This window comes from Phacochoerus africanus, chromosome 15 (assembly GCF_016906955.1).
Source record: "Phacochoerus africanus isolate WHEZ1 chromosome 15, ROS_Pafr_v1, whole genome shotgun sequence".
Lineage (NCBI taxonomy): Eukaryota > Metazoa > Chordata > Mammalia > Artiodactyla > Suidae > Phacochoerus > Phacochoerus africanus.
In genome coordinates this window covers 25,741,924-25,754,739 of record NC_062558.1, presented here as the reverse complement: position 1 = coordinate 25,754,739, position 12,816 = coordinate 25,741,924, and the positions used below count along the sequence as shown (strand labels likewise).

The window sequence follows — 12,816 nt, the reverse complement described above, 5'->3', positions numbered from 1 at the left end:
TTTTGCTAAAAGCTCATCAGACTAAAGGTGCTGAAAAGGACACATTCAAATAATTACTTATTCCAGACAAGTGGTCCTGCCATCCCCAGTAATAGAAACACTAACAGCCTAAACGAAGGTGTGCTCCTGTCACCCATGAAATAATGTACCAGGGGAGGCTCCATGCTTTTAAATAAAAGAAAGAGTTAATAAGAGCCCTGATCAACTGCAGGACCCCAGCACCTTTACATTTCCTAATGAACAGCATAATAACTAACTTCTGTTCACTAGGCAACAGTCTGTGTTGCCTTGTATTGAAAGATTGATTCCTTATGTCCTTTTACCACCTCGTAATCACATTTGTCAATAGTTCCTAATAGATGGTGAAGGGGAGACACCAGGCTGTCAACGGATAGGTCAACCCATCCTTCACTCTGGGCAGAAAAAGTACTTTTGCAACAGGAGAAATCTCAAATTCCTGTCAGCCAACTCAAAGGCTCAAGCATTTGCATTGTGAAAATTCACATGAAGAAAATACATTACTCTTTTGTAGAGAGACCACGGGGGTTGGGAGGGGGGGGGGAGGCGGAGCTAGACAGGGCCTTGGCGTGTTTTCAGTGAACCTAGGTGATTAGTCTTCCCAGGCAAAGTATTCTGCTGCTTAGCAACCAGGAGGCGGCTCCTTTTGAGGATGAAAACCCATCTCTGTTTCACAAATCCCGGGAAACACATGCACAGACTTAAAGTCCTAAATCTTTTAGATGACAAGTTATATAAATAGATGGCCTATGAATAGATTATAGTTAACTCTTTCCTAAATAGGTTTGATTTTTTTTTTTTTTAATTAGCTCCAAAAGGAACAAGCTGATGTTTCACGTTAAAAACACATTGATGGCTTTTCTTGAATCAGTACCTCTTTAAGAATTCAGAATCTGGCTAGGCTTTCCTGCATGGCAAACATTGGCTGGTGCCTTTTCACTGGGGAAGTGTTTGTCAAGTCACATTTCACCCATATACTTGATTTGTTTTGGTCTCTGCCAGTGTATGTATTTGACATCCTTGAATAGTCTCCCGTGTGTCATACAAACACTGTGATTAAACTGTCAGCACTTTTCACATAGTAGAAGACCCAAATCTAATGCCTGGATTTGGATTATTTTCTAAACAATATCTTAAGAATAAAGGCTATTTAGAAAATAATGTCTTTATTTAATTATATTTTTATGCTAAAGATATTATTTTAAAAACTTTTTTTTTAAATTTAAGAATTGGCAATTTGCAGGAACTTCATGGTTCTGGGCTCACTGGCATTTCCCCACCATGTTTGGGTCATGGGTCATGGTGTGGTGCCTTGCCTTTGCCTAAGGTCTGTATTAACAGCCCAGGGCAGGGACATTCTTACCATGGCCAGTGGGACGATACCAATCAGGTCCTTTTGGCTCACGTAGATCTTGGATACGCCCAAGTCAGATGTGATTCCTCCTGGATATTCAACCTGCCAGGTGACAAGCTGTGTGGCTGGTGGGTCACTGGGCTCTTCAATTTCTACATCGATCTGCATGACTTCATAGGAGGAGCCATCCACCCTGCAGAGAAAGAGGGAACAGCTTTGAGGACTCAGGGGGGTGTGCACAGCAGGTAACTGACTATTTCACATGTGTGTTCTCGTCATCCCTATGAAGAGCTTGTCAGAGACGCGATCCCCAATGTCCATCTACAGAGGACTGGATAAAGAAGACGTGGTACATACATACAGTGAAATATTACTCAGCCACAAAAAGAACAGAATAATGCAATTGGCAGCGACATGGATGGACCTAGAGATTCTCAAACTAAGTGGAGTCAGAGAAAGACAAACATCATATGATATCACTTATATGTGGAATCTAAAAACAATGATACAAATAAACTTATTTACAAAATAAAAATAGTCTCACAGACATAGAAAACGAACATGTGGTTACCAAAGGGGAAAGGGGGTGGGGAGAGATAAATTAGGAGTTTGAGGTTAACAGATACACACTACTATATGTAAAATAGATAAACAACAAGGATTTACTAGGATTTACTGTATAGCACAGGGAACTATACTCATTATCTTGTAAAAACTATAATGGAAAATACTATCTATATCTATACCTATCTATCCATCTATCTATCAACTGAATCACTTTGCTGTATGCCTGAAACTATCATGACCTTGTAAATCAACTATGCTTTGATTTTTAAAAACAAAGAAAAGACATAGAACATGATGGAAGATAGTATGAGAAAAAGAATACACATACACACACACACACACACACATACACACACACACACACATATGTGTACACCTGGGTCACTATGCTATATGGCAGAAACTGGCACAACATTGTAGATCAATTATACTTTTATTTTGGAGTTCCCATGGTGGCTCAGCAGGTTAAGAACCACCTAATATCCATGAGGATGTGGGTTCAATCCCTGGCCTCACTCAGTGGGTTAAGGATCTGGAGTGCCCCAAGCTGTGCCATTGCTATGGCTGCAGTGCAGGACGGCAGCTGCAGCTCTGATTCAACCCCTAGCCACAGGTGCAGCTGCTAAAAAAAAAAAAAAAAAACCAAACCCCAAAAACTATAATTTAAAAAATTACATTAAATTTAAAAAAAGAAAAGAAAAGAAACGCCATCTCCAGAGAATAAACTACCTTTAACAAGATTCTCAGCCTTGGCTTGGCCATGAACACCGTCACTCACGCTTCTCAACTCCTGTTTTTTGTGAGCTGCTGAGAGTCCCCAGGACAGATGTTTGTGGATAATTACGGGAAATGGTGATTGAATTTCCTAAATGCTTTCTTCCCTGTGCTCCATCTAGGAGGATAGGCTTCTTTCCTTCCCTCCCAGAAATCTCTATGCTGCCTGTATTGGACTTTCCAAAGCCACAGTCTATTCAAGTCAGGTGCACAGGATTTTAAAGGTGTCTGAGGGTGAGGTGGCTTTTTTATGGGGGGGGGGCAGGGGTGACACAGAATTGCAGAGAATCCTAGGTGAGGCACGAACAGGAGAGTGGGTCATGGGATCCACACTGATGAGCAAGGGGAAGTAGTCAGATGTTATTTGGAAACTGGAGTGATTATGAAAATTATTAATTTTTAGATATTCTGGGTTTTCTATAAACATGTATCTGGAAATAAAGCCAAGTTAGAGTACCAGGATGATTAAAAAAAAATTTTTTCCCCAGGCTAAGAGTCAAATTGGAGCTGCAGCTGCCAGCCTACGCCACAGCCACAGCAATGTGGGATCCAAGCTGCATCTGTGTGACCTATGCTGCAGCTTGCAGCTACTCCAGATCTTTAACCCACTGAGCGAGGCCAGGGATTGAACCCACATCCTCACAGACACTATGTCAGGTTCTTAACATGCTGAGCCACATCAGGAACTCTCTCAGGATGATTTTTGCAGCTAATTTTGTTTGCTTAATTTCCTGGCTATCTCTTTTTCTTTTTCTTCGTCAGCTATTATAAAATGTCTGTTCTTCTCAGTGAAAGGTGAGGAGTTCCCATTGTTGCTCAGCAGGTTACGAACCTGATACAGTATCCATGAGGATATGAGTTCTATCCCTGGCCTCACGTAGTGGGTTAAGGATCCGGTGTTGCTGTGGCTGTGGTGTAGGCCAGCAGCTCCAATTCGACCCCTAATCCGGGAACTTCTATAAGCTGCCGGTGCAACAGTAAAAAGAAAAGGAGAAAAAGGGACAGGTGAAAAAAAGACAGGTGTCATGTCAGCCAGTCCCTGAGGGAAGAAGTAAGGAACTGAAGGTGAGGCAGGGAGGAGAGAGATTTTCTAACCCTTGGTGACCAAAGCAACTTCTGCCTATCACATCCATCTCTAGAGATCTGAATTTCACATTGTTGAAATCATCTCTGACTCTGGCATTTAGGAGGATAAGGCTTGGCCTTTTTCTGTATGACAAAGCTATTGAAATATCTTTATCATACCATCAAACCCAAGGAAATTTATTGATCAGACGCTCAGAGATAAACGGTGGGGATCTCGAGGAGCTTCTTTCTTTTTTCGTAAAAAAAAAAAAATACTGACATACAGCTGACAACAATATTGAGTTAGCTTCAGTTGTACAGCAAAGTGATTCAGATATTAGATTTTTCAGAATCTTTCAGATACTTTTCCCTTGTAGGTTATTACAAGGTATCTAAAATAGTTCCCTGGGCTCTACAGTAGATCTTTGTTGGTTGTCTACTACTCGGAGATCCATTTATTTATTTATTTATTTTCCTTTTTAGTGCTGCACCAGTGGCATATGAGATTTCTCAGGCCAGGGGCTGAATCAGAGCTGTATCTGCTGGTCTACACTGCAGCCACAGCAGCACCAGATCCAAGCCGCGTCTGTGACCTACATCACAGCTCATGGCAATGCTGGATCCTTAACCCACTGAATGGGGCCAGGGATCGAACCCACAACCTTGTGGTTCCTAGTTGGGTTCATTAACTGCTGAGCCACGAAGGGAAACTCTGGGAGATTCCTTCTTAAAGTAAGGGACGAAGCGGAATACTAGCATGTCAGGGGTGACCAGAGTCAAAGGAGGAAGGGAGGGAAGAAGGGAAGGGGAAGGGAAGGAGGAAGAAAGGGAGGGAGAAAGGAAACAGGAAGAGGAGAAAGAGAAGGAGCAAGAGGAGGAAGGCAAGAAACAGAGGAGGAAAGTGAGAACAGCCCAAAGAGGGAAGCCCAGGTGACAGAGGTTATGCCTCTGCACAAGCTGCAACCTCTTGCACAGAACAGGAGTAGCTACACTGGGCTGTGACCCATGACTAGAACAAAATGGAGAAACAGCAGTTGTGATAAGAACTGGAAACAGAATCATGTCAGTGCCTGTGGACTGATCCACTCTCTGAGCTTCCTTTTCCTAAGACACATGCTGTTGTCTTTTTGGAATTTGGAACTGGGGTTTCCACAATTTAGAAAACTTGAGCTTGAGATGCTAGAATGCATCTTTGCCTTTGTATATTTTAAACATTATTTTATTGAAGCATAGTTGATTTAAAGTGTTGTGTTCATTTCTGCTGTATAGCAAAGTGATTCAGTTATACATATATTTCATTTTCTTTTCCATTGTGGTTTATCACAGGATACTGAATAGAGTTCCCTGTAGGACCTTGTTGTTAATCCACCCTATATATAATAGTTTGTATCCGCTAATCACAAACTCCCAATCCATTCCTCTCCCCCTTCCCCTTGGCAACAAGAAGTCTGTTCTCTGTGTTTGTGAGTCTGTTTCTGTTTCACAGATAAATTCATTTGTGTCATATTTTAGATTCCACATAGAAGTGACATCTATCATATGATATTTGTCTTTGGCTTATTTAACTTAGTATGATCATCTCTAGGTCCATGCATGTGGCTACAAATGGCATTATTTCATTCCTTTTTATGGCTGAGTAGTATTCCACTGTATATATGTACCACATCCTCTTTATCCATTCTTCTGTGGGTGAACACTTAGGTTGTTTCCATGTGTTGGCTGTTGTGAATAGTTCTGGTATGAACAGTAGGGTGCATGTATCTTTCTGAATTAGAGTTTTATCTGGATAGATACCCAGGAGTGGGATTGCTGGATCATATGGCAATTCCATTTTAGCTTTTTGAGGACCTCCATACTGTTTTCCATTTTGTTTTTATATTTGGGATTTGCAAGAATTTTGTTATTACTTTCTCATTCATAAAATGGGATCATCCTTCTTTTGGCTGTCCTGAGACTTGCCTTCTATGTTAAGTCACAAGGAAAGGGAGATTGACAGAATAGCACTGGTAAATGCTGAATTCAGAAATTCAGCACTACAATGGAGGTGTCTGGGAATCCCTTCAGAGCTGTAATTCCTCACCTGCAGTTACATGACCCTACTCCATACCTTACACCATTCTCTATGCCCATTTCCTTGCAGATGCCAGAACCGCAAGCAAACTGAACAACCATGGTTTCACCAGGATATAGGACTTTTTGAATGCCCACATTCCCACATTGTACTTATGGAGCTCACGTTATCAGAAACACTTTTATAAACATCTCTCCATCTATTCACATTCTTCCCATTCTGCAAGATCTCCCTATAACAACATCAGCAATGACTTTTTAAGTGCTCTATTTACTTCATCTAATTTACTCCTTCAATAACCTTACATAGTTGTCCATTTACATGTGATCTCTTTTCCCTTAGATCCCTTGCCTGGCCAAGATGTAAAGGAAACACAGTCTCCTTTGAGCTGATTTTCCTCTTTGATGTGCTGATGAAAACCCTCTAAATTGGGAATTCTTCACCTCTTGGTCACAGCCAACTTTAGGAAGGTTGTGTATCCTAAAATTGTGTTTTTCTTGGGCTTCTCAAGATTTCTGATGCAGGAATTCCCCTTGTGGCTCACTGGAAATGAACCCAACTAGTCTCCATGAGGATGCAGGTTCGATCCCTGGCCTCGCTCAGTGGTTTAAGCATCGGACTTGCCATGAGCTGTGGTGTGGGCTGCACATACAGCTTGGATCTGGCATTGCTGTGGCTGTGTGGTGTAGGCTGACAGCTGCAGCTTCGCTATGACACCTATCCTAGAACATGCTGTACCTGCAGCCCTAAAAAGAAAAAAAAAATCTGATACAGTAGAGTGCGACCATGTTCCTAGCAGTTTCCTCTGTAAATTCTGCATATGGTGATCTAACTTTGGAATAGCTCATCCTGTGTGTCTTGGCGAGTTAGTGGAAATTTGGATTTTAATACCTTTTTGTAAATATTTAGCACTTGAGAGCTTCCAGAACTCTTGCATGTTTGGCAATATTTATCACTTCTTCATGTTTAACTGGAAAGCCATGGACTGTACCTTTGAAAGTTTGAGAGTCAGCATATTAGACTAAAAAGAGTAGCCATGCTTATCTGGTTCCAAGTGTGCCCAGCGCAGAGGGTAACATCTGGTATTCATCAGAAGGGAATCTACTAGGTTATAGGAGATAAATACAGTAGCCTAAATAGAAATTTATAAAATACATCTACATATTTGTACTCCACCTTGCCCAGGCATTAGAATTGCCTGGAGGAATTTTACAAATAACACCAATTAACAGGCACCATTCACACAGATTTCTGATTGTTCCTGACTGGGGCCAGGCACTTGTTTTTTCTATGTCTATCTGTCTTTCTTCTTCCTTCCTTTCTTCTTTCTTTCCTTCTTTCTTTTCTTTCTTTCTTCCTCTCTCCCTTTCTTTCTTTTTTCTTTCTTTCTCTCTTCTTTCTCCCTCCTTTCCTTTCCTCCCTCCTTCTTCTTTCTCCCTTCCTTCCTTCCTCCCTCCCTCTCTTTGTCTCTTCCTTCCTTCTTTCCTTCATAATCTTTCTTTCTCTCGCGCTCTTTTATTTTGTATTTCTTTCTTTTTCATCCAGGTGATTTTATTATGCAGCCAGGGTTGTGAACGATTGCATTAGAGGTCTATAAAAAATTAATCATGTGGATATCAGTGCTCTTAGAAGTATTCCGTATATAAAAGTATTAGAAATAGTATGTACTAAGCGGATTTAGGAAATATGATCAGCAAAATCTGTAAAGATACAGGCAAATGAAGAAAAATAAAAATTCAGGGATTTTGATGTCCATGAGTATGAGAGTGAGGAGGGACAAGATCAGAGTTCCAGCCAAGGGGTCTGGGGTCTGGATAAGCATAAAGCATTCAGATGCCATTTCTGGTGGCCCTATACACAGCCCTACCCACCCAGGCTCCCTCCACTGCTCCCCCCATAGGCAAGTCAAATAATTAGCAATACAGATCTGGGCAACACTTGATGTGTGAGCTTGATCTGGAAGGCAGCACTGCTGTTGAGTGCTGTTGAGTTTGGGCAGGGTTTGCAGCTGCCCACGAAGAGGCTCAATGGGGATCTTACTTACAGACCTGAGACCCCTCAGGGCATGGAGGTACCTGCAGCTTTGGCTTCTCCCACTTCTGTGGCTGCTACTGGCACAGGGAAACCAAGAAGCCCTCTTCCTGCCCTGTCTTGCTTGCAGCTGTCCTTTGTATGGACAACAGACATGGAAGCAGAGGAGGGAGTGCAGCCTCCCGTGGGCCCCTACTGACTGGTTCCACACTTGTAGGTTTGGAGGCTTATTTTATTTTATTTTAGTCTTTTTAGGGCAGCACGTATAGCATATGGAAGTTTCCAGGCCAGAGTTGAATCGGAGCTGCAACTGTCAGCCTACACCACAGCCACAGCAACTCGGCATCCGAGCTGCATCAGTAATCTATGCTGCCTCTTGCGTCAACGCCAGATCCTTATCCCACTGAGCAAGGCCAGGGATCAAACCCGCATCCTCATGGATACTAGTCAGATTCTTAACCCGCTGGGCCACTACAACTCTTTTAGTAGCCTGTCCTCTTTCACAGAGAGGATAAATAACATGGCCTTGATTTGAAGAGCTCTTCTCATTTTCCAATAACTTTCCCCTTTGTGCACTGGCTTCAAAGATCTAAGCCTCTGAGCTAAGCCACAAAGATATACTATGGAGTGCAGGGAATTAGATGCAGTATCTTGTAACAGCCTATAATGGAATATAACCTGCAAAAATACTGAATCACTATGCTCTACACTTGACACTAACACAATATTGTAAATCAACTATAGTTTAATAATAAAAAAAAAATCTAGGCTTTTTTCACGCAGAAGGTCTTCCTTTAAACAAAGACACATGGTTGGAGACATAGCCAGAGGCTTCCTCCAATTTCAGGAAAATAAAATGCCCTTTCAGGAAACAAAGACTGTGGGTCATCGCAAGCACAGGCAGTAATCACATCCTCTGGGGCCACAGCTCAGGAACCCAAGAAAGAAAACTAAACATGAGGCTTTGCAGAACCACCTCAGTGCATCCCAGGACCAAAAAAAAAAAAAAAAAGAAAGAAAGTATTGTATTATTTGGGGATTGGCATGCTTCTTCTTTTTTCCAGAGTGATGGAACAAGTAACCTTCATTGTATATTTTTAATGTGCTAGGTGCTATTTTAAGAGCTTTTTATGTCTTGTGCCTATAATCTTCACAGTATTTCAATAAATCACTGCTATTTACTCCTAGCTTGTAGACAAGAAACTTGGGCTCAAGGAGGTGAACTGTTTGTCTAGTAACCAGCTACAGAGTGAAGGAGCCAGGAGGTCTGACTACAGAATGCCCATTCATTAAAAACAAACGAACAAACAAACAAACTTATTTTGGAGTTCCCATTGTGGCTCGGTGGGTTATGAACTTGACTAGTATCCATGAGGATGCAGGTTTGACCCCTGGCCTTGAGCAGTGGGTTAAGGATCTGGCTGTGGTGAGCTGTGGTGTAGATTGCAGACACCACTCAGATCCCGAGTTGCTGTGGCTGTGGTGTAGGCCTGCAGCTGCAGTTCCGATTTGACCCCTAGCCTGGGAACTTCCGTATGCTATGGGTGCAGCCATAAAAAGCAAAAATAAACAAAAAACAACTACAACAAAAAAAAATCCAACTTATTTTATTGAAGTATAGTTGATTCAAAATGTTGTGTTAATTTCTACTGTATAGCAAAGTGATTCAATTATATATATATGAAATAAATATATATATGTTCTTTTTTATATATTTCCATTATGGTTTATTACAAGATATTAAATATAGTTTCCTGCGCTATATAATAGGACTTCGTTTTTTTATCTATCTTATGCATACTAATTTGCATCTTCTAACCCCAAACCTCCAATTCACCCTTCCCTCACCATCCCCTTCCCATTGGCAACCACAAGTCTGTTCTCTATGTCTCTGAGTCTGTTTCTGTCTTGTAAATAAGTTCACTTGTGTCATATCTGGATTCCACATATAAGTGATATCACATGATATGTGTCTTTCTCTTTCTGGCTTACTTCACTTAGTATGACCATCTCTAGTTCCACTCATGTTGCTGCAAATGCAGAATGTCCACTTTTTTTTTTTTGCTTTTTAGGGCCACACCTACAGCATACGGACATTCCCAGTCTAAGGGTTGAATTGGAGCTGCAGCTGCCCGCCCACACCACAGCCACAGTAACACCAGATCTGAGCCATACACCATAGCTCATGGCAACACCGGATCCTTAACCCACTGAGCAAGGCCAGGGATTGAACCCAAGTCCTCATGGATACTTAGGTTCATTTTTGCTGAGCCACAATGGGAACTCCTGCAGAATGCTCACTCTTGATCACAGGGTTATAAACCCCCACCTCTTTTTTCAGTGCAAGGACCAGCATGGTTATTAGCAATGAAGATCATTAAGGACCTTTCTCATCCCCCAGTGGAAACACTGGTCAGGACACTACACAGGGCTTATTCGAGACCCAGAAATGATGTTTCAAGTGAATTCTGCACAAGCAGAGCTAAGACATTTTCGTGACAAGATGCTTTGAGATTAGCTTGCCTTTAGATTCTACTGCCAACACTTAAAGTTCCACAATGTGTCTATAAATCAAATTAGGGATGTGTAAACAAGAGCATTAGATACAGAAGCCTACCATTCCTTTGGAGAGATGAGAAAGTGAGTAGACATGGACCTGCTAGCAGTAGTATAGCTCAAAGCTAAGTATTTGAGATATAAGTCAATGCATCTTAAAACTACCTGTATTTCTTTTCCCAATTATAAAGCCAACATATAATGGTAGGTCCTTAAAAAAGCATGCCAATGATCAGGCTGCATTTTGCAACCACCCATGTGGGCAACTGGCTTCCACCTCCAGCGTGAGTGTCGGAGGCTAAGCGGGCCGGGTAGGTGGGGGGACGGGACGCAGGGAGTGCAATTCCATTTCCAGCTAAGCCATACCATTTTTCTAGATGATACTCAAAAAGACAAAAGGGCAAAATTTCTGGAAACAAAGCTAGAAAGAGGGTGAAAGTACTAAGTGAAGGGTCATGCCCTTGGGAAACAGTTTGAGATGTATTCCAAAAACCTCATATGCTTTCTAGAGATCCTGGGAAAGAGAGCCAGTTCTTAAAGGCGGCACAAAAGGCAACTGACAAATGCTATGTGGAAGATTCTAGCAATGAAAGAGAAACAAGGGATGAGTGAAGGGGCGGGGGGGGGGGGGGGGGGCCACAGGTCTGGTACTGAGCCTTCCTCGCTCCACTCAGAGGAATCCTCGTGACCAAGCCAACATTGGTCTGCAATGGCGTTTTGGAAATTTGCATCAGACACAGACAAATCTGATGTCTACCAAATGCAGGAGTCCTCCTTTCCTCCCCCTCCCTTCACATCTTATTTTCAAGATTGAAATAAGGATAGATTTCAAATAAATGGTTTCTTTTAAGACCAGATCACAGGAATAAAGTTTTTCATTAGTGACATCTTTTTTTCCCCCTAACATCCTCATTAGCATTTTCAGGATAAAAACCTTTCACTATGAACTAAAACATATGATCACTTTAATGTATGTATTCTAATGGGATTTTTTTTTTTTTTTGGTTGCTATAAATTTGTCTTCTCATGTCATTTGTTTCCACCTTATCATATACTCTGAGGTCTGGTCATGGGGGTTGTTCTGGAGAAGAAAATGTAAAAGTTGAAGCTTGAACCAAATCATGCTGCATTTTTTTCCTTTTATTTCGGTGCTCCATTGCTCTCCATCCCAATATTTCATTCATTCATTCAACTGATATTTCTGGAATTCTTGTTATTTGCTGGATGCTCTTCTGGGAGATGCAGATACAAAGGTTAGCTTAGAAAGCTGGAGACCTAGTGGTGGCCCAAACTACGCTGATTCTGAACATCCTTTTCCACCATTACATGGCAGGACATCCTTTTGGTAGCTTGACATGGACTGGGCGGGGGGGGGTAGGCATTTACACCATGGAAATTGGCAACTGCCGTAGTGCAGGGTTTTCTCCAAATCCCCCTCAAAGCAGATGGTTGAACATACTTGCTCTTCTCAAGCATAGAGTCTAGTGGGGAAGATGGACACTGAATAAATTATCACATCTACAATTGTAAATGGACAACTGTAAGAAGAGGTGAGAAGCAGATGTAGCTGGGGAGATGAGGGCTATGTTAGAGGACCCTCGTGTTGTCAAGGAGACAAAGATGCATTTCTTGGGGCAGCAAGCCTTGGGCTGTGTTCCCTTTACTGGATAGTTATCAGGAAGAAGGAACTGCACATACAGATGTCCTTTTCTTGGAGGGAGCAGGATGGGTTGAAGGAAACAAAAGAAATCAGTTTGGCTGGGAACCACAGAGAGGCTGGAATTGAGATGCAGATTGGGGGTGGGTAGAGGGACACCATGCAAGTCCTTGTAGCCACATTCACAGTTGGTTTTTGTCAGAGTCAGCAAATGATAGCTGGTAGGTCAAATCCAGTCATAGCTTGTCTAGGCATAGATCCTAAGCTGAAAGCAGCTTTTACATTTTTAACCATTGCTAAGAAAGAAAGAAAAAAAGAATATGCATGCTAGAAAGCAAATGGCCTGTAAAGCTGATATTTACTATCTCCTTACAGGAAAAGCTTACAAATCTCTGCTCTTTATCATGAGAGAAATGGGAAATTATTAAACCTTAAAAAAAACAACAAACTGACCTTGATTGCAATATGTAAATGCTTGGAAATAGTGTCACTATAAGACAGCGTGAGGTGGTCAAATATTTATTCCTACCGATGAAAAAAATAAATTGGATATGAGTTGATCTAAGACTGAATTAAGAAGAGCAGGAAATAAAAGAATACAAGATGTAGGTGCAACTCTAGAATAAAAACTGCAACTAGAATAAGAATTCATAGGCTTAACTTATTTGTATAAGACTAAGAGAAGGACAGAATGACTTTAACTGAGCTAGGAATGATAGGGAT

The 12,816-nt window shown here is 41.6% G+C and overlaps 1 protein-coding gene across 1 annotated transcript in view; it reads right to left on the bottom strand.

Moving 5' to 3' along the window:
* Positions 1–12,816, bottom strand: part of TMEM132D (transmembrane protein 132D) — a 766,214-nt gene that overhangs the window by 220,601 nt on the left and 532,797 nt on the right. The window contains 1 exon segment of the mRNA XM_047760874.1: positions 1,382–1,565. Within this exon segment, the coding sequence (XP_047616830.1) occupies positions 1,382–1,565 (184 nt within the window).